Here is a 21,501-nt window from a genome sequence, read left to right as displayed (position 1 = left end):
AGTAAACATTGTAAAAAGTTCTGTTTCTGCTCATCCTTCCTTACTGCCTGGACTCTCCCTGTCTCTCCGTCTCTCCCCCTTGGTGGCTTCTGCTTGGGTCTTACAAATATGAATTAATCAATAACTATGGGTGAGGGCTGCCCATATGGGTGAGGCATCGCCCCATCTCTTCGGAGAATGGGGAGCAAGCTAGATTTATACCCTGCCCACAGGCAGCCTATAGGCTGTGCTGAAGCAGAGCCGAGTTTGGTCAATCAAATGTTTTAAGCCTGGAAAGTTTTGATGATGAGAGCTTGGCGACTGTTATGGACTGTTTAACAGTTTCACATCTATGAACTTCATTTATTTTATCACTGAAAATATATAATCTTTTTTTGTTTGTCTGTTTGCTTGGTTGGTTTTGGTTTTTGAAGAAGAGTTTCTCTGTGTAGCCCTGCCTGTCCTGTCCTATAGACCAGACTAGCCCCAAACTCACAGAGATTCACCTTTCTCTGCCCTCCCAAGTGCTGGGATTATAGGTGTGTGCTGCCCACCACCACCACCTGGCTGTAAAGTCTTTAAGTTGTGTTTGTGTATGTTGTATGCCTGTTTGTACATAGGTATGTGCACGTTAGGTGTGCTTGGCGAGTGTGTAGAAGTCAAAGGAGGACCTGAGCATTTTCTAATGCTCTCTACCTTATTCCTTTGAGACAGGGTCTCTCATTGAACCGTGCAGTTTTTAGGCTAGGCTAGATAGAAAACCACCATGCCTTTCTGGTCTTCCTATCTTCCAATCCCTACTAATAGGGTTACAGGTACATGCAGCCACATCCAGTTTTTAAGATGCAAATTCAAGTCCTCTTGCTTGCTCAGCAAGTGCTCCCCGCCCCCCCCCCCCAAGCCTTCTCTTCAGTCCAGAAATGAAATCTTCTGGAGCTGGAGAAACTGTTTGGGGTAGAATGGGTTAAGTATCTAGGTGAAAGTCTCATAGCAGGTTCCAGATGGAGTTGGGAAGAACAGTACCCTACCCTCTGCTGAGGCTGTTACATTGTCGTCCCCCCCCCCCCCCCCCCGCCGCCTCCCCCGACAGGATTTCTTAGTGTAGTTTTGGTGCCTGTCCTAGATCTCGCTCTGTAGACCTGGCTGGCCTGGAACTCACAAAGATCCGCCTGGCTCTGCCTCCTGAGTGCTAAGATTAAAGGTGTGTGCCACCACTGCCCAGCCTTACATTGTTTCTTATGTTATCTCAGCCATGTCTGCTGTGGCTGACCCTGTCCTACCCACCACACTTCTGGCACTCTTTCTTCCAAAGGAGTGCCATAATGTAGTGTTTTTGTTGTTTTTAAAACATTGTCTCACTATGCAGCCCTGGCTGTCCTGGAACTTTCTGCGTAGACCAGGTTGGCCTCGAACTCACAGAGATCTATCTCCCTGTCTTCATCTTCCGAGTTTCTGGGATCAAAAGCGTCAACCACCACGCCTGGCTCTAAGCTCTTTCTTTTCTACCACTGCATTTCCTTGGGAAATTCGGCCCTTGGGTTTCTTACCCTACTGGGGTCAGAGCTTGGGCACTGGGGCCTTTGGTCTGGACACTTCTGACCTCCAAGGCTTTGTCGGAGACTCCTGATGCTATCTCTGTGAGTGGCGCGGCTTGGAGGAGAAGCCCTTCCCCAAACACAATGTGCAAAGTCATTTCATGGACTTGGTCTTTACTTGTTGTTCACAGCCCTAGGAGCTGCTGGGGCAGATTATATCTGTTCTGTAAGTGAGGAGGGTGTGTGCCTCAGCGAGACTGAGGGAGAGCAGGGCTGTGTAGCCGGGAAGAGGCAGAGGAGGAACAGAACGTGGGCTTACATCTGGGGTGATAGCCTGGGCATGACCTCTCTTCCCTCAGCTCAGTCACAGTCAGTTCTCTCTGCGCATCAAATCTCTCCCTTTAATTCTTCCCTCTGTTCCCTCCTAGGCTCCACTGACAGTGAGCAGCCCACCTCCACCCCTGACTCCCCGTCTTCCCTCAGATCTGCAGCTAACAACCAGCCAGCTTAGTCAAGAGCTAGAGGCCAGAGCCAACCGCAGCGTAGGAAGGAGAGCTGAGAATGTATTGAGTTGTTGGCAATGATGAAGCCCTCCTCAAAGAGAGAAGATTAATTGTGAGATGAGAGATTGTCTACTGTAGAACATGGAGTCCGGGGCTCTGGGTAAATTCGGTCATCCCTCCCCCCACCCCAGGAGTAACAGGATCTGATTATCACAATTTCTACTCTGCTTTGCTTTTGTTTTCAAAATTCCCTTCTGGGGTTATTTGACTTCCTCTTGATACCATGTCTTGGGTAGGGACTGGCAGATTGAAGCAGTTACTAATTCTGATTCACAGAAACTTCCCATTTTTGTTTCATTTGCTTTTTGTTGCCTTCAAGTCTGGCAGGCTTGTTTGTTTGTTTGTTTTTCGAGACAGGGTTTCTCTGTGTAGCTTTGGTGTCTGTCCTAGAACTCACTCTGTAGCCCAGGCTGGCCTCAAACTCACAGAGATCTGCCTGGCTCTGCCTCCCAAGTTCTGGCAACCACCGCCCGGCTGCCTGGCTGGCTTTTAAATCCTCCCTTTTACAGTGGTTCTGGGCCCCCTAAGATTCATGTCCTCAGCTGGGCTGGGTGAGAATTTGCCACAGAGCAGCCTGGATTCACTCTCTAGCAGATTGTGTCTCAGAATCAGAGGGGCTGAGAGGCTTGGGAGTGGAAACTCCTGCATTAAAATTCTATCTTTGTTTTCTTAGTAGCAGGTGACCCTGGATAAACTATTTAATTTTATTCTGTCTTAAAACGAAGGTAATGAGAATAGGTTAGGCAGGATATGTATGTGGGGTGTGTGTGTGTGTGTGTGTGTGTGTGTGTGAGAGAGAGAGAGAGAGAGACAGAGACAGAGACAGAGACAGAGAGACAGAGAGAATTGATGTAGTGCTTACTTAGCATACAGGAGGCCCTGGGTACAATTTTTGAATAATCCCAGAATGTAGGTTGAGGCAGGCAAATTATGTATCAAGTTTGTGGCCAGCCTGGGATATGTGAGACCCTGTCTCAAAAATTAAAATTAAAATAAAAAAAGAGCAGGTAACCTCTAGCCAGCCCTTACAAGTAGTGTCTGGCAGATTATAAATCCTGTATGTGGAAGCTAGTGCTCCCTAATGTTAGATACCAAGACTGCTTAGTGGAGACATCTAGATAGAGTCGGGAGGAGCAGGTCATGCGGCTGGGAAGTCCTGAGAAAGACATGATTGCTGGGCTCCTCTGCCTATGGGGACATCTCAGAGCTCTGGCTTAGAAATAGGGCTGACACAGGGTCCTGTTCCTTCCCCTGCAGGAAGCCTGGGACAAGTCCGTTAACATCGCCTCCTTCCATTCCTTCATCTGTAAAATGGGCACGCTGGTACCCCAGGAGTAAGGTTAGGCGTGGGTCTAATTAAAGTGCCCACACACCTGCCCGTGGGGCTGGATACCACTCTCCGGGGTGGCTCTAAGAGGGGGTTCGTGAGTCTTTCAGACTGCCAGGGTTCACTGCAAGTCCCTTGGAGGACTAGAGTTTTATTTCAGGAGCTCACAACCCGGAAGGACAGTGGGGCATTGGGCTGCGGACGGCGGAGCGGGAACCCAGCCTGCTTTGGCCTGGGGCATTCCTGTGTCTGTTATCGGCTGTCTCAGAAATGCACAAAGCCCCTTCTCTGTGTATCATGGTTGCGGTTTGGCCCCAGTGCCTTTTCCTTGAATTTGTTTGGCAACATCTGAAGCGTTGGAGCAGCCAGGGTTGGAATGAAAAAGTCAGACATGCCTCCAGAGAGTTCTCCTGGGTGTCTTGCCAGGACTCCCTTTAACTCCTGGGGACTGAGAAGTCTCCTCCCCCCTCCCCCCACAGACAGCTCTGGCCCCTGGTCCTTGTGGAATTGCCCTATCCTTGCAGTTGCCAGGCTGACTGACAATCAGGACAGTCACTGCCCATGTACCAGCTGCCCTAGGTGGCTACTGAGATCTGGAATGGAGCCATGAAAGAATTATTCCACCAGTGCTATCCCTTGCTTCACTGGGCACTTCCTGTCCCTTGGGGCTCTGGGGCCTGGGCACGCCCTAGGGAAGGCAAAATGGGGTTCTGCCCTGGTACTTAATGAGAAACACTCTGATGGCTGCTGTTTGCTCAGGGCTTTGTGGTTGATATATTGTGCACCCCAATAAACTTATCTGGCTGTTAGAGAACAGAACAGCCACTCTAATAAACATAGAGGTCAGGCAGTGGTGGCACACGCCTTTAATCCTGGCACTCAGGAGGCAGAGATCCAGCTGGATCTCTGTGAGTTCAAAGCCACACTGGGAACAGCCAGGCATGGTGACACACACCTTTAATCCCAGGAAGTGATGGCAGGAAGCAGAAAGGTATATAAGGCATGAGGACCAGGAACTACAGTCTATTAAGCTTTTAGGCTTTTAGCAGCAGTTCAACTGAGATATATTTGGATGAGGACACAGAAGTTTTCAGTCTGAGGAAACAGGATCAGCCGAGGAATTGGTCAGGCGAGGTTGGCTGTGGCTTGTTCTGTTTCTCTGATCTTCCAGCGTTCACCCCAATATCTGGTTCCAGGTTTGTTTTTATTGATAAGACTTTTTAAGATTCGTGCTACAGTGCTTAGTCTCGGCACTGCAGAGTTGGTGTTCATGATCTCTTTTGCTCATTAAGGCAGCCCTGCTCACCACACTCATGCACACCCAACAAGTCCAGCCATGCAAATCATGGGGAAGCTACTCAGTAACAACGCTCTGGGGGACACCTGAATAACAGTGTTAGTATTTTACACTCGTGACCTTCAAGGAGTCCTGTTCTTTTTTTAAAAAAAAGGTAATTTAAGAGGTATTTAAAACACCTCTTTAAAAAATTTAAATTTTTTAAGTTAATGAATTTATCTTTCTGTCATAAAATACATCCCAAGCATATCCTCCCCTCTCTCCACTCCTCCCATTCCCCACCCTCCCCCCACCAACCTCCCCTCTAGGAGTCATATTCTTTAAGATTGATTTTTATTATTTGTATGCATCTGTGCATGCATATGCGTGTGTGTATGTGTGTGTGTATCTGTGTCTATACACATGAACGCTAGCGTCTGCAGAGGCTGGAGGTGTTAGATCCTGAGAACTGGAGTTCCATGTGGCTGTGTGCTGTCTGACGTGGGTGCTGGGAATGAAACTCAGATTCTCTGCAAGAGCAGTAAGCCCTCTTAACTGATGAGCTGTCGTCCCAACCCCAAGGAGCCACATTCCTACGTTGATCCTTCACCTTTTGAAACTGTCCTGTGTGTTTTGACCACAAGGCTGAGATTCCAGGTCCACCCTTTGCTTGCTGTGTGATTTCTGATAATGGGTGATCATCACAAGACTCACCATCGAGAACTGCTAAGATGAAATCAGATAATTCATTGGAAAGGGTGGGAATAATGGCCACTTCTGAAAACCTAATCATTGTCAGCCATGTTTAAAGGCTTAGATGTTCTGGGACATTGTTTTTTTTTTTTGTTTTTTTTTTTTTTAAGCAAGATAGGGCATGAATTTATATGTGGCTGTTCATTTCTCAGAAGAAAGGGTGTGGACCTGAGAACCTGGAAACTTAATGGGAGGACAAGTTTAGATTCAGGGCCAAACCTTAGGGTCTTTTACTTTCTTTTCTTCTCTGTTTGTAAAGAAGATTTAATTATTTTTATTGTATGTGTGTATGTGTGTGTTTGCCTGAGTGTCTGTATGCTTGTGTAGTGTGTGTGTGTGTGTGTGTGTGTGTGTGTGTGTGTGTGTGTGTGTGTGATACCCGAGGAGGCCAGAAGAGAGCCCCAGATCCCCTGGAACTGGAGTTATAGATAGTTGTGGGTGCTGGGAACAGAGCCCTGGTCGTCTTCAAGAGCAACAAGTCTTAACCACTGAGCCATCCCTTCAATCCCATCATTCTTTTGTCATTGTTTGTGAGGAAGGGCCTCATGCAGCCCAGGCTGGTCTTGAACTTGCTCTGTAGCCAAAGGTGACTTTGAACTTTTGATCTTTGTGTCTCCACCTCCTGAGTACTGAGATGACAAACACGAATCACCATGCTTGGTTTATGCAGCACCGGATCAAACCTAGGGCCTCAAGGAACTCAAGACAACACCTCAACAGTGCAAAGTCTACTCGGAAGAGTTGGCTGGCAACGGTCCTTTCCCTGCAGGGGGTTTTAGGGTTACTGAGATGTGTGTTTGGAAGTGTTTTAAAACCTGTTACCATTGTAGATGTTATTATTAAGAACAATGGCTGTCATTAGTTAACTAAGTCAGGTTCTCTGTAAAAACAATAGGGTGATGGGGATGAGTGTGTGTGTGTGTGTGTGTGTGTGTGTGTGTGTGTGTGTGTGTGTGTAGAAAGAGAGGGGCAGAGAAAGAGACATGTTTTGTTTAAGGAATTGGTAGTTGCCTATGTGATTGTGCCCTAGCAGGTCTGAAGTTTGACATGGGGTGACAGTGTTGTCTGAAGGCTGAAGTTTTGGGGCTGTGTCTGGAAACTTATGTCCAGAGCTTCTGTTGTATCTTGAGGTAGAATTTCTTCTCTGGAGAACTTCAGATTTACTTTTTGGACTTCCAAGTGTTTAGATGAGGACCACCTCCATGATGAAGGGTGTGATGGTGAATACCAACTGTAACTTGACTGAATCTAGAAGCATGAGAGAGAAAAGCCTGGAGAGGTCTATGAGGGATTACCTAGACTTGGGTAATGGAGGAGAGAACACTCAGACTCAATGTGAATGGTGTTATTCCAGAGCTGAGGTTCCAGAATGAATATAAAGAAAAAAGAGCCACGCACCAGCGTCCGTCTTTGGGTGCCTCCTGAGCGCAGGAGCAGTGTGACCAGCCACCTCAAGCTCTGGCTGCCATGATGGACTGTCTCTGGACTGTACACCAAAGTGACCTCTTCGGTGGCTTTCGTTGGGTACATTGTCACAGCCACAAAGAAGTAACTAAGAGAGAAAGTAAATCTCTCTTCTAATCCAACTGACTGTAAAATGTCAAGTCCAGCTGCCCATCACAGCTGGCCTCTGTGCACAGCTGCAACAGGCTGGTCAGCCTTGAGTTCTCTGACAGACCTTGTCTGCAGGATCTGTCCTAGATTCCTTTCTGTTAACATGCTAAAATATCCTGACAAAAAGCAACGCAGAGGAGAAAGGGCGTGTCATAGGTTATAGCTCCAGGTTACAGTCCATTGTTGGGTGGCAGGAACGTGAAGCAGCTAGTCATAACACACCCACAGTCAAAGGCCTGAAGAAGTTAATGCTGCTGGCTGGCTTGCTTTCTCTATTTTATACGTTTTAGGACATCATTCCTAGGGAATGCTTCCAGATATCTGGGTCTTCCCATATCAATGACTTTAATAAGAGAATCCCCCACAGTCACACCCACAGGCCAAGCCAAGGTACACAATCCCTTGAGACTCTCTTCCCAGGTGATTTCTGGCTGGGTCAAATTGACAGGATTAACCGTTACAGGGTCTGAACAGTCTGAACAGGGAGCAGCAAAGGAATTATTATTCTGTGAAAACAGACAGGGGTGTCTGGGTCTCTGGCACGGAGGCTGGCACACCCCTTCAGCTTTTCAGAGCTGAGCCAGAGACAGGCTCCACTAATCAGAAACAGGAAATGTCCTGAAGAATGCCTCCAGCCATGGTCCAGAGTGTTCTGCTTTTGAGTCTGTTGTTTTGTTCTGGGATGAAAGTGCTCAGTTCCTTTCCAAAGGAAGGAACCGTTATCTTAATAACTGCAGAGGTGGCAGCCCACCAACGTAGGTGATGGGGAGAAGGGAGAGGGCATTTCCAGCCATTTAATCTGATGTTCAGAGTCTGCAACTCTGACCTTTGGTGGGAAGAAAAGAAGCAGAATACACTGAACAGAATAAATACCTGCCTGTGGCTGCTGATAAGAAATTATTTTTTCTACTTTTTTTTTTTTTTTTGATTAATCAGATGTATTCACCTTTTATACAAATCAGAACCCCCTCATTGGGAGAGATCCAGCTGAGTTTCTCCAGAAGGGGAGAAACTCTTTCCTGCTTCCTTGTTTGTTGGGAAGCTGGGAGAGAGCAGGGGTTAAATATAAGGTCTTGGAATCAACTAGGCCTGGCTAGAGGCCTTCTTCCTAGCTCTGCATTCTTGGGTAAGAGTTCCCGGAAAGGAGTTCAGCAATGCCTGGCTCTCATTGAGTCCTCTGTCTCCACCCTCAAGGCAACGCCTTTAGCAAGTGTGTCATGTGACCAGCCTGGAGTCTACTGGAAGTTCCAGGTGAATAGCTTCACCTGGTTTGTGGTCAGCCAGCTTCTGTTTAGCTTTGCTGAATATCCATTGTTCTCAACATCTGCCTGGGTTAGGGTCACTGGATATCCATTGTTCTCAACATCTGCCTGGGTCATGTGCTCAGCAGCATGTGTTGGATGTTTTGGGGGGTAGCTTGGTTTTTCTTGTTGGCTTATGAACTTCTGAAAGTCCTTAAGGCTGGATTCTAATATCCTCTTTCCTTCATCGGCTTGTATCAGCCAAATGAAACTGCATGGAACCCAAGGTTCGCATTGTCTCTTGCCATAACCTTCCTATACAGCCTCTACCTCCTCTCATGCCCCTCGCTTCCAGACAACGGGTGCTGTGCAGTGTGCCCAGATGTGACTGACCCCCTCCAGCTGGCCTGCCCACCTCATTGCCACTTCCCCAAGTGAGCTTTTCTTTAGTCCCACCTTGTCGTTGAACCCTGACTCACCTCTTCTTCCTCTCTGAGGTCTTTTCTAGTACCCAAGCTTGACATCACCTCTCTTCCCTCTGAATTTTCACTTTCTGAATCCCTTGGATGACAACTGAAATCATCTTTCCCTCGTCAGTTACCTCTGGACACACTCCCTCTAGGACCACCTGACGGCCATGAGCACATACAGGAGATCCTTTTGTATCTCCCTCAGTGTCCAGTGTAATGCCTAGCAAGTGGTATTTAAAAAAATTTTTTTTGCTGGGTGGTGGAATGAAGGAGTTATGTTTGTGGAAGACCCCACTTAGAGAACCACTGATGTGAGGTGCCTTGGCCTGCGCCGCCTGGTCATTTCTCCCATTGCTTCTCCTCCTCTAGGAGGGAAGCTTAGGAAAGAAAGCCAGCTGGACCATGTGATGGCCACTCAAGCGGAAAAGTTAATGCTTAGCCGAGTGAGGGTCATGACTCACAGTGTTGCTATGCTGAGGTCTAGGAAGAATGAGGTGGCTAGTCCCCCAGCCGGCTGTGTGCCGAGAGCAGACTCCATGTAGCAAGCAGCTGAACAAAACCCACGACCTCCTACATTCCTCAGCAGCAGAGCAAAAGCAATAGTTAAGTGTGGCCGCCAATGTGTCCCTGCCTGGGTTTAATCTTGAACCCTACCACTTAGTGACAGGGTGGCTTTGAAAACGTTATTTAACCTAATTTGTTTGGCTATGAAAGCAGGGGATGGCAATTTTAATAGTAAAAAATACACTGCTTCCAAGGAGATGAGATGATCCTTTCAATGCATATGGTACTCAGAGAGGCAAGCTTTTATTTTGGTAAGTATTGGCAGATGGTCACAAGGCACTGGCTGGATTTACCCATTTTCTCATTAAGGTAGATGGACTTTCCAGGCTTGGACACAGAAAAAAGATCTTAAGTCTCAAAAGGTGGTCCAGTAGTGAAGGGAACCTCCAAGTCCTCCACAGGTCATCAAGAGCTAGACAGAACTCCTTTCTGGATGAGTGTGTGGATGAGGCTTTGGGAGGGAGCCCAGCTTAATTGCTAAGCCAAGTGTTGCCTTACCAACTTTGGAGCAATGAGGGCTTCAGAGTTGAAATCTCGGGTTTCCGTCAGGTCCCACTGCCACCTGTGAGCTCACTGTATCGTGTTCCATCCTCAGTGTGCTCATCTGCAGAATGGCCATCCCAGTGTCTGGCCCTCTGGATTGTTTCTGCAGCAAAGTGGAAATGCCGGTCAGGAGGGCTCCGTGAGGGAGGGCGGAGCAGAACAGTCCTTCCATGATGCTGAATCCTTATTCCTTAACTCCATGTAGCTCTGGCGATGAGGGAAAACCAACCCAGGTGTTCCCCACACTGGCAAACAAAGGGGTAAATGGGTAGCATGAGAGGCTCTGAGGAATGGTTTTTAGGGGCGTCGAATGGACATGATCTTTAATTATTTCTAGTTGATTGAATCTCTTACTTTTTTTATTTGCAGATGAGAAAAAGAAAACAAAGAAAGTTGATAATGAACTCAACCCCGTCTGGAATGAGGTGACTTCATTGCCTTTTTCAACTTTGTTTTAAAGGATAAGCTTTGTCTAAATGTCCCCTCTTTGGGTTGGGGGTTAATGCTCTTCCTTGTAAGATGACACCCCCATGTTGCTAGAGTTTTCCTGCCTGGCCCACAGTCAGGACAAATCTTTGTCACCCGCCAGTCCCACAGCTGCTCAGACCCAACCAAGTAAACACAGAGACTTATATTGCTTACAAACTGTATGGCCGTGGCAGGCTTCTTGCTAACTGTTCTTTTATCTTAAATTAACCATTTCCATAAATCTATACCTTGCTGGTGGCTTACCGGCGTCTTCACATGCTGCTGGTCATGGCGGCGGCTGCAGTGTCTCTCTGCCTCAGCCTTCTGCTTCCCATAGTTCTCCTCTTTCCTTGTCCCACCTACTTCCTGCCTGGCCACTGGCCAATCAGTGTTTTATTTATTGACCAATCAGAGCAATTTGACATACAGACCGTCCCACAGCACCCCCATCCATTCCAACTCCCTTCATGCCCCCCTAAGATCAGAGCAGCTCAGTGGTGACCAGTACTTGTGCCCATTTCCTGAACACCGGAGATGTGTGCACAGAGCCTGGGCAGGAGGCGTGAGTCCTATCCTAGCTCACTACCCTGATCTATGACCCCCCACTTCTTTAGTACAGCAGTGAACACTGGAACATCTCCAGTCTTGGAAAGCTCCATGTAGAACCACGTGTGCATGCCATTTATCAAAAGACAATCCCTTGATACTTCAAGTATCTAGCTGAGTAATGACTGATTTACGTGATAAAAGTTAAGTTCTCCAATAGAAATCATAGGACTTCAGGTAAATATTTGTCTTAGTTAGGGTTTTTATTGTTGTGATAAAACATCATGATCGAAAGCAACCGAGGGAGGAAAGGGTTTATTTCATTTTGCAGCTTCCATCATCCAGAGAAGTCAGGGCAGGAACTCAAGCAGGACAGGAGCCTTGGAAGCAGGAACTAACAGAGACCACAGAGGAATGATACTTCCTGGCTTACTCCTCATGGCTTGCTTCCTTTCTTATAACACCCAAGACCACCAACCCAAGGGTGCCACACAGTGAGCGGGGCCCTCCCACATCAATCATCAATCTAGAAAACACACCACAGGCTTACCTGTAGGCCAGTCTGGTGGAGATATTTTCTCAATTGAGGTTCCCTCTTCCAAAATGACTCTGGCACAGCTGGGCATAATGGTGCATGCCTTTAATTCCAGCACCTGGGAGGCAGAGGCAGGTGGATCTTTATGAGTTCAAGTCTAGCCTGATCTGTTGACATAGCCGGTTCCAGGACATCCAGATCTATAGAGAGAGACCCTGTCTCAAAAGAAAAAAAAAATCGATCTCAAAAACACAAAAACAAAATGATCCTGACTTGTGTCAAGTTGGCACAAAACTAGCTAACAGAATTACAAAAGAAACTTTGACTGAACTCTCTAGAAGAGTGGTTCTCAACCTATGGATTGTGACCCCTACAGGGGTCACATATCAGAGACCCTACATGAATTTACATTATAATTCATAACAGTAGCACAATTATAGTTATGAAGTAGCAACAAAAGTAACTTTATGGTTGGAGGTCACATGAGGAACAGTATTAAAGGGTCTCAGCATTAGGAAGGTTGAGAACCACTGCTCTGGAAACAAATAGTTAACTTCTACATGTATAAGCAATTGCTTTCTCCATGAACATATTTGATGTCTGAAATACTATTATGCATCATAAATTAATGTGTTTTCCTATGCTATTTATTCTTACTATCATATCCCAAGCATGTATTAGTATCATTCAACTCAAAAGTATTTTCATGGCTGTGTAATATTCTACTGACCAGAATGTAGCTTATTTACATCCCCTACACAAACTCTCTCTCTCTCTCTCTCTCTCTCTCTCTCTCTCTCTCTCTCTCTCTCTCTCTCTCTCTTTTGACCTTACATTTATTTTATAAGTGACTCTAAGTTTAGTGTTTTTACAGACAGATGAAATGTTTCATTCTTCCCACAGAGTAGGAATTCCCCAGTCTGACTAATTTTTTGATGACCAGTCTCATTGTTTCATTCAAAATCTGGACTAAACCTCCCTGGACCAGAGCAATGTCTTTGTTATTTTCCCTGAGTCATCAGAGGAGACTTCCCTTTCACCCATCCCAAATTCTTCCCTCTGCCAACTTCTTTTACTATGTCTAAATATAAAGACCATAGCTAGGCATCAGTGAGGTGAAGCTGTGAAGCCTCTGTGAGAAACCCTGCTGGTCTGCAGGCTGTGAGGAGGTCTACTCTCTGTAACTCACAACACAGCCAGCTGAACCTTAAGACCCGTGAGAGCAAGAGGCCCCTGGTACCTTGTGCACTCCTAGTACTTGGTATGGAGCTCCAAGGATAAAACAAAGCAAGACCACATTTGCATGCTTGCATTGCCTCTGAGTTGGACTAGTCTGACATGCCTGTCAAACCTCGTGACCCAAGGAGAGAGGTTCATGTGAGGTCATTGCCCACCTTCCTCCATTTTGTTCCCAGTGTGTTTCCCCCTTCATTTCACAAATGTAGTGGACAAGTAAGTCTTCTACCTGCTGTTTCGTAGCTGAACCCAAACCTCAGGGAACTGCCAGCCCCACACTCCTTGGGACTGGTGGGTGTGTTCTCCTAGGAACTGCGAGGCAAACTTCTCCTTCTACTCCAAAGCCAATACAAGGAGGCTCAAACGGCTTACTTTGAACAGTCAGTTGATTGATCACCTAGTCAATCAAAGGCACCCATGGTGCTTTGTTCTTTCTTTTGCATCGATTATTAGAAAGCAAGTTACTGGATTAAAGTGAGAAGCTGAGAAACAACAACAGCTGGATAAATCACAGCACTGGCCACAGTGGGCTTGAAGTGCATCGTAGAAGGTGGGTTTCTGGGCTAGTCATTACTGTTCCACAGTAATGCATAAAGAGCACAGGGTTTAAAAATAACCATCGAAGGAAGTATTTTCTCAACAGTTGTGGTAGGTGTTAAGCTCATTTTTCTGACCATGAGTCAGAGGTTTGATGACCCAGCTACAGCCCCAAGATCTAGAAAATGGGAAGCCAGGAGTGGCCCACACATTTGCCGAATCTCTTTCTAATATGTTTTTTCCATGACCCAAACTATCGAATTTGATGATTCAAAAGATTGTTAGTGAAGATTACTGTCCAGTATATCTTATATTCTCTTTAACAGCCTTTTTGTCTTCATAACCTTTCTGTGAACAGATTTTGGAATTTGACTTGAAGGGGATACCACTGGACTCTTCGTCTTCCCTTGTGATTGTTGTCAAAGATTTTGAGACAATTGGACAAAATAAGTAAGTTACTTCCAGAGACTTTTATCATTTTAAATATTGCGGTAGTTTGAATGTAATTGGCCCACATAATCTCACAGGCAGTGGCACCATTAGGAGGTGTGGCTTTGTTGGAGAGGGCATGGCCTTAGTGCAGGAAGTGTGTCACTGTGGGGGCGGGCTTTGAGGTTTCCTGTGCTCAGGATACTGCTCAGTGTCTCAGTTGACTTCCTGTTGCCTGCAAGATGTAGCACTCTCAGCTCCAGCATCACATCTGCCTGCACATTGCCATGCTCCCCATCATGATCATAATGGACCAAACCTCTGAAGCTGTAAGCGAGCCATGCAAATTAAATGTTTTCTTTATAACAGTTGCATGGTCATGGTGTCTCTTCACAGCAATGAAACCCCTAATTAAGACACATATCATCTTACATATTATAGCATTTTTACTAACAAATCCGTAGTATTTTCAATATACTAATGCTTCAGTTCTATACCCCCAAGCTCTTACCCCTTCATGAGCCATGTCAGCTGAGTGCTGCAGCCAGTGCGGGGCAGAGCTGGTTCTCCCTAGTGTTGCAGCCAGTGAGGGATGATGCCAACTCTGTGCAGCCCTGTCCTCTCGGCTTTCAGTGGTAACGGGGGTCACGGTTATTCAATCACAGAACTTTTCCCCAGTGACTACAGCATTCAACACTTAGCCGTCACCAGTCTGTCTCACACCTTCTCTGCCGCCTGTACCTCTCACCTCTAGTCACTTTCTGAGGTGTAGCATGTTAGCTGTAACAAAGATCCTTTCTCTGATCGTGTGTGCTTTGCTAGTGTGTGCTTGTGTGTGTGTGTGTGTGTATGTGTGTGTGTGTGTGTGCGCGCACGTGTGTGCGCACACATGCCACAGTATGCATGAAGTCAGGGAAGAAATTGTGGGAGACAGTTCTCTCTTTTCACCACACACACATGTGTGTTGTGTATTCCCCAGTCAGACACATGTGGAGGCCAGAGGCCGACACTGGGATGTCTTCTTCAATTGCTTCACTACTTCATTTTATTTCATTTTTAACTTTTTATTTATTCTTTGTGGCTTTCACATCATGCATCTCAATTCCATTCATCTCCCCATCCCTTGGTACCCACCTTCTGCCCTTGCCACTTCCCCACAAGCCCAAATAAAATGAAATAATTTAAGAGAAAAGAGAAAGAAAGAAAAATCTCATCATGGAGGCTGTATTAGGACACAGTGAGTAACACGGTATACCCTTTAGTCCGTATATCTTTACTTGCAAGCGTTCATTAAAAAGATTCATTGGTCTGGTTTGAGGACCCTGGTTTCTGCCACACTATTGATACTGGGACCTCACTGGGACTCTGCTTAGATACCCTGTTGTTGCCCTGTGTCATGAGATCTTGCAGATCCAAAGCAGACCAGCCCATTCCATACTCCAGCAAATCATAGAGGGGGTGGATTCTGGGGTGCCCTAACTCATAGCCCTGGTTCTGGGGCTGGGTAGTTGCAGGGTTGGTTAGCTCGCCAGCTCTTCCCCATCCTCACCACCAGGGTGAGCTCTCCAACACTGCCCTGGTTAGTTCACCCTAAGCAGCAAGGAGCAAGGAGTGGGGCCGGTTCTCCAGCTTTCATGTCCTCAGGGCAGGCTCACCCACACCAGCTCTACTGAGTGCTGCAGCTGGTAAGCGTCAGGAACAGCTGTCCTGCTCTCATGAACGCTCATGACCTCAGGACCAGCTCTCCCACTTGCCACAGTGGGACGCACGCACGCACGCACGCACGCACGCACGCACATGCACACACACACACATGCACACCACATCTCTCCCTCACCCACTATGGCAGATGAGGCGGGTGGGACCAGATCTCCTACAATCACATTCTCAGGGCTGGCTTACCCCTGCCCCCGTCAACAGGGTCAACTCGACTGTGCTGCCCAGGGGAGGTGCAGAGCCCACTCTCCTGAGTGCTGCAGGTGGGGAGGGGCAGGGCCAGTTCCCCCTAGTGCTGTGGACAGTGAGGGGTGGGGCCAACTCTATGCAGCCCTATCCTATCAGTGGTAACAGGAACGACAGATGTCTATACAGACAGTGGCGGCAGCAGGGCCACAGACCCAGACACAGGTGTTGGCAGCAGCCCAGGCCCGGACATCACCATGGCCCTGAGTGACAAGCAAGCTACCTACCTCATTCTGCTCCTCACTGCCTTCTTCGCCTCTTCAGATCTGCCTCTCTCCATAGGACATGAACCATCCTGTCTGTCTGTCTGTCTCCCCACCCCCCTCTTTTCCATACCCCACCATGTATTTCTCACCATAATAGTGCTCCTGTGGCAGGCCCATGTTTTCTCCTCTCAGACAGGTCACCCCGGGCAGATGTGTGTGTCTCCTTCTCCCACTCACTCTTTTTGTTTCCTTGTGTATTTTATGAGACAGGGTTTCACTGTGTAGCCTCACTGTCCTGGAATTCACTCTGTAGGCCAGGCTGGCCTTGAACTCACAGAGATCCTCCTGCCTCTGCCTCCTGAGTGCTGGGATTAAAGGTGTGCACCACTACCTCCTGGCCCCTCCTGCTCAGTCTTAATGACCTCATTTTACTTAAGAAAAAAAAAAAAAACTTTTTGGAGGCAGGGTCTCTCACTGAATCTGAGACAAGCTGGCAAATACACATCCCATTCAAGTTCAACTTCCTGCTGCATTTCTGTTCTAGTGTCTCGTTCATCTTTTAAACATCAGATCTAAACCAGACTGCCCACTTTACTTACTGCCTTTTTGAGTTTCCAAGAGGGAGGGCCCTGTTGGTACCCATGAGCTACTGAAGCATGTCTTCCAGATAAAACTTCTCAAGTACAGCTAGCTCCACAAGGCAGGATGGAATTCACCTCATTCCTGAAGCAGGACATTGGTCTCAAAGACTTGGAACCCAGCCTTGGGTTCATAATTCTGAGTAATGAAGTCCTTCGATGAGGCCATAACTCATGGGAAGGCAGGCAGATTACTCTCAACTATGATAATAAGGTGTCATTGTTTATCAGGTCTACTGCTACATTAAAAACAGATTTGGGGGAGGAGGGAGGACAGGGGAATCCATGGTTGATAGGGAAAATGAATAGAAAATCTCTTAATAAAAAGAAGAGAGAAAAAAAACAGATTTGGGAGAAAAGGAGAGCCCAGTGTTCAATCCACATGAGTCATAAGAAACACCTTGACGTTCAGTGTTAGTGCATTTAAAAACGTCAGACTTACCTCAGGCACATTTGGCCCAATTGGAAGGCTGCGATGAGAGGAATTAGGGAGCTGAGAGTGAAGCCACATGCTCTGGTTTGCTTGACTACCTCCTGGCACAGCACAGATTACTAGTGCCTGATCTGCTGTCTGTGGGGCGTGGCTTAGACAGTCAATTCTATGGTCAACATAATTGTTGGGGTCTTTTGCTCAGTGGTGTCAGGGAGTCCTGACAGACGTCTGCTCCCTAGATAGTGCTTTGTTAGGGAGTGTGTGTGTGTGTGTGTGTGTGTGTGTGTGTGTGTGTGTGTGTGATGCACTCTCAGTTTGAAAATGTGGAGGTCAGAGGCTGACACTGAAATGTCTTCCTCAATGTTTTTCCACTCTTGTTATTATTATTAATATTAATTATTATTATTACTATTTGAGACAGTGTCTCTCACTAAATCTGGGTTTTCTGGTTAGACGAGGCTAACTGGCCAGTGAGCCCCAGGATCCACTTGTCTCTGGCCCCCAGCATCAGGGTTACATTACCATCAAACCTGGCTTTTTATATGGGTTCCAGTGGTCCAAACTCATACTAGTGTACCAAACACCTTACCCACTGACCATCTGAATTGCAGGCCTTTTAAAATGTACTCTATCACTTACTCAGGCACTTTGCAACTGAAAACAGTTTTTTAAATTGTAGAAGTTTATTCTGGAATGTTCTGGTCCTACCCACTCTCTTAGACTAAAAACCAATGTAATATTTTGTTTGTTTCTTTGTTTGTTTGTTTGGAGACAGGGTCTCATGTAACCCAAACTGGTCTCAAACTTGCTGTGTGGCAGGAGATGACCTTGAACTTTGGGGTTTTTTGCTCACACTTCCTGAGTGCTGGGATTATAGGGATGCCCCACCACACCCAGCTCCAATCTAGCCTGTTAAGGTTATGTTGCATATCTTAGTTTTGAACCATTATATAAACAGTAATGTTCCCCCTCAACCTCCAGAGGAGAGTTTTAGTTCCCATAATTCACCGTTCTGGGGAAGTGGTTAGTAGAGCCCACAGCAGCCTCCGACTGTCACCAGCAGTATGTACGCCCTTCTCTCCCCCTCTCTGCAAATGGATTCATTGTCAGTGTTCTGGATAAGCCCCCTCCGATAGGAATAGCTAGAGAGTGCACATGCACCTTAACATTTCCTAGTGGTTACATTAGCAACATGAAAATGAAACCAGAGACATTAATCCTACCATTTTAACCCAGCATATCCAAGATGGCGTCACCTCAGCCTGGGATCAGTATGCCTGAAATCGTCAAGCTAGTGCTTGTACAGCCTGTGAAATCCATTCTACACTCGGCCTACTTCTCACTCCAAGGCTTGCGCATTTCTAGACAGAGTGGTTGTGTAGTCTCTCTGAATCTCTACATTCTTTTTTTCCAGTCTGAACAAAGGAAATATGATAAGTTCTGTTATAAGAGGACCCGCATCTTGGGGATTCTGCACATCTTGCTTAGATACAGATTTTTATAAACAACTGTTTATTGTAGGGTTTGGGGAGGGCATGCTATGTCACCGTATTTCTCCTCCGACCATGTGGGTACCAGGGATCTAACTCAGGTAATCAGGCTTAGCAGCAAGTGCCTGTATCTGCTGAGCCTTCTCTTCATCCTTGTTTTTGTTTTGTTGAGATATGATCTCATGTAGTCCAGGCTAGCCTCTAACCCCCTCTGTAACCAAGGATGATGGTCAAGTTCTGGCCCTTCTGCCTCCCCTCTCAAGTGCTAGATTACAGTCATGCACCACCATGCCCAGTTTTATGCGATGCTAGCGATTGAATGCATGCCACACAAACACTCTACCCCCTCAACTGTATCTCCATACTGTGACTGAGATATGCTGCTCTTGTTTCTGGGTGTAAAGAGCAAACGAAGCACATGTTCACTATACAGACCAGAGGAGCAGAAACAGGTCAGTTCTAGACAAAATATAAAGCTGGTCCTCATCACTCTCCTCTCTCCATCCCCCTTTTCTTCCCAGTGACTAAGGTGCCCAGTGCCCTTGACTTCCTGGGCTCCCATGGGGTACCCACCCAGCCTGCCCTCTGGCTGTGCGTGTACTCTCTGCGAGTTCTTTTCTTCATAGAAACTCACCTCCTCTGTGGTTCCATGGTCTTCAAGGTCCCACATTAGGTGCTGTCTGAAAACCTGAGCTGAGTGATGCTAAGTGGGTACTAGGAGCTTCCAGGTTGTCTTAGTTATGATTGCTGTGATGAAACACCGTAACCAAAAGTAACTTGGGGAGGAGAGGGTTTATTTCACACACAGTTCCTTTCAACAGTTCATCATCAAAAGCAGTGATGGCAGAAACTCGAACAGAGCAAGAACCCGGAGGCAAGGAGCTGAGGCAGAGGCCATGGAGGGGAGCTGTTTACTGGCTTGCTCCTCAAGGCTTGCTCAGGATGCTTTCTTATAGAACCCAGGACCAGTATCCCAGGATGGTCCCACCCACAATGGGCTGGGCCCTCCCCCTTTCAATTGCTAATTAAGAAAATGTCCTACAGCCAGATCTTACAGAGACATTTTTTTCAATTGATTCATCCTGTGTCAAGTTGACATAAAACTAGCCAGCACACAAGTCATCATCTCAGAAACACTAAGTTTTAGATTGAGGCCCACTCACCTGAAAAAAATGGACAAAATGGATTTTAGTCTATATGGTCCCATCAAGTTTTTTTTTAATTATTTTATTGATTGATTGATTGGTTTTTTTGAGACAGAGTTTCTCTGTGTAGTTTTGTGCCTTTCCTGGAGCTCCCTCTGTAGTCCAGGCTGGCCTCGAACTCACAGAGATCCACCCCGAACTCACAGAGATCGGCCTGCCTCTGCCTCCCGAGTGCTGGAATTAAAGGCGTGCGCCACCACCGCCCGGCCAGGTTTTTTTTTTTAATGAGATCATTTCTCTGCACTGAAGATGTCTCTCTGTATAGTTGCTTACTGTCTTGAAATTCTGGCCTGCGTCAGCTCAGCATGGAGCAGAGGATGCTTTTCCATCTTCCCTGTACTTACTCTACTAAGAGCATGCCCAGAACTATGCATAACCTTTGGCTCTCTAGACATTTCCACCAAGCCAAAGATACATCCAGAGATGTATCTGTGCCGGTCAAGTTACCTGTACATTTTAGGAGGGAAAGACATTTGGGAATAAGCTGTATGTTTGTGCAAAATATCTGTGCATTTGGCTTTTCCGCTAGGGATTTAGCCTTGGGGATCTGCTGGCTGCCCAGGGAGGGGAGGCTTTTCAGGGTGGGGCTGAGGGTTTTTCTGCCAGTTTGAGGATGTTCTCTGTGCTGACTTACCTGTTGCCATGGAGACTGGCAGTACAAACACATGTTCCCACTTGGCTTCTGCTGTTCTATTGCTTAGGGCCTGTCAGCAGACAGTGCCAGGCAGCCTGGGCTGGCCTGTGTGAGGTGGCCACACCCACAGGATTAGCCAGGCGGTCCCAGCATGCTGTGCATTGACTCAGCAGCAGCAGGGATATTGCTCCAGGCTGGGAGCCAGTGGGTTGCTCTAGCCGGCCCCACTTCAGTCCTCGGCGGGAGAAGAGCCGAAAGCTTCATGTTCACAGGAGGCACATGAAGGGATATTTTTAAAAGTCTATTCTGAGATGTCAGAGTGGAACGATTGGTCCAGATAGTTCCCTCTACAGACAAGCAATGGCCTCACTTGTAAGGATTTAGTTTATCGGAGACCAATGGCTGGCCCAGCACCCACAAACAGGCTTACAATAAGCCAGGGCCTTTCTTCAGAGTGGTTTGGTAACCTGCTCAAAGCTCACTCAGCAGGCCTGAGATGGAGTCAGGTCATTTTCACACAGACTTAAAGTTTTGACTTTTTGTTGTTGTTGTTGTTACTCTGGAAGCCTCAGACCTGTTGGAACAAGACTGTAGGTAGAATGACAGATTTTGTCTTTGCTAAAATAGAAGCAATTTTTCTCCCTATTTCTAAAAAAGAGACAACCCTTTCCCACAAAAATAGTTGACCGCTCTAGGTGTCAAGAGTACTGGTGCCGTTCCTGGGCTCCTTCTATAAGATGGCCTGTTTGTGCTGTTAGATAGTAAGTTACTTATGCTCGTATACGGCACTGGTCAAAATATGGTCCAAGATAGTTTTGCATCTCAGTTAAACTTCATACCAACCTTAGAGGAGAGGACACTTGAGGCTCAGAGAGGTCGAGGACCCTGATCCTTGTCATCCACTGGAGTTCCTGCAGAACAATGGCCTGGGTCCTAGATGGGCAGGAATGAGAGAGATTGCCAGGTCCTCAGATGTGCAGGTACACGCACACATGCATTGTGCACACATGTCCATTCAATAAAGAACCCAGGAGGAAACGGCACCAAGGAGGGTGTCGACATCTACTGCCCACTCTGCATGGGATGCTCTTTCCCTTACACTGTAAATGTGACATCTTGCCGTGGGTCCTTGGCCACTCTGATCACCAAACCACAGCACAGGAGCCAAGCCTCTCACTGAGTCACTGCCCTGTCCTGCGCAGCTCTGAATGAGTGTAGCAGTGATGTGGGGAAGCAGAATTTAGGCCAGGTCTGAGATCAGTGCTCAGCATATGTGCTGTCCCTATAGCTGCTGCATTTAGCTTGGCATTCATCTCC

General features: G+C 46.9%; 1 protein-coding gene across 2 annotated transcripts in view; it reads left to right on the top strand.

The window, feature by feature from the left end:
• Myof (myoferlin) overlaps positions 1-21,501 on the top strand; it is a 150,443-nt gene that overhangs the window by 13,831 nt on the left and 115,111 nt on the right. For both annotated transcript variants that reach the window (XM_042263045.2, XM_042263039.2), the window contains exons 2-3: positions 10,235-10,290; positions 13,546-13,637. In XM_042263045.2, the coding sequence (XP_042118979.2) occupies positions 10,235-10,290; positions 13,546-13,637 (148 nt within the window). The remainder of the gene's footprint in view (positions 1-10,234; positions 10,291-13,545; positions 13,638-21,501) is intronic.

This window comes from Peromyscus maniculatus, chromosome 1, assembly GCF_049852395.1.
Source record: "Peromyscus maniculatus bairdii isolate BWxNUB_F1_BW_parent chromosome 1, HU_Pman_BW_mat_3.1, whole genome shotgun sequence".
NCBI classification, from domain to species: Eukaryota; Metazoa; Chordata; class Mammalia; order Rodentia; family Cricetidae; genus Peromyscus; species Peromyscus maniculatus.
This window is presented reverse-complemented; position numbering and strand designations above follow the sequence as displayed.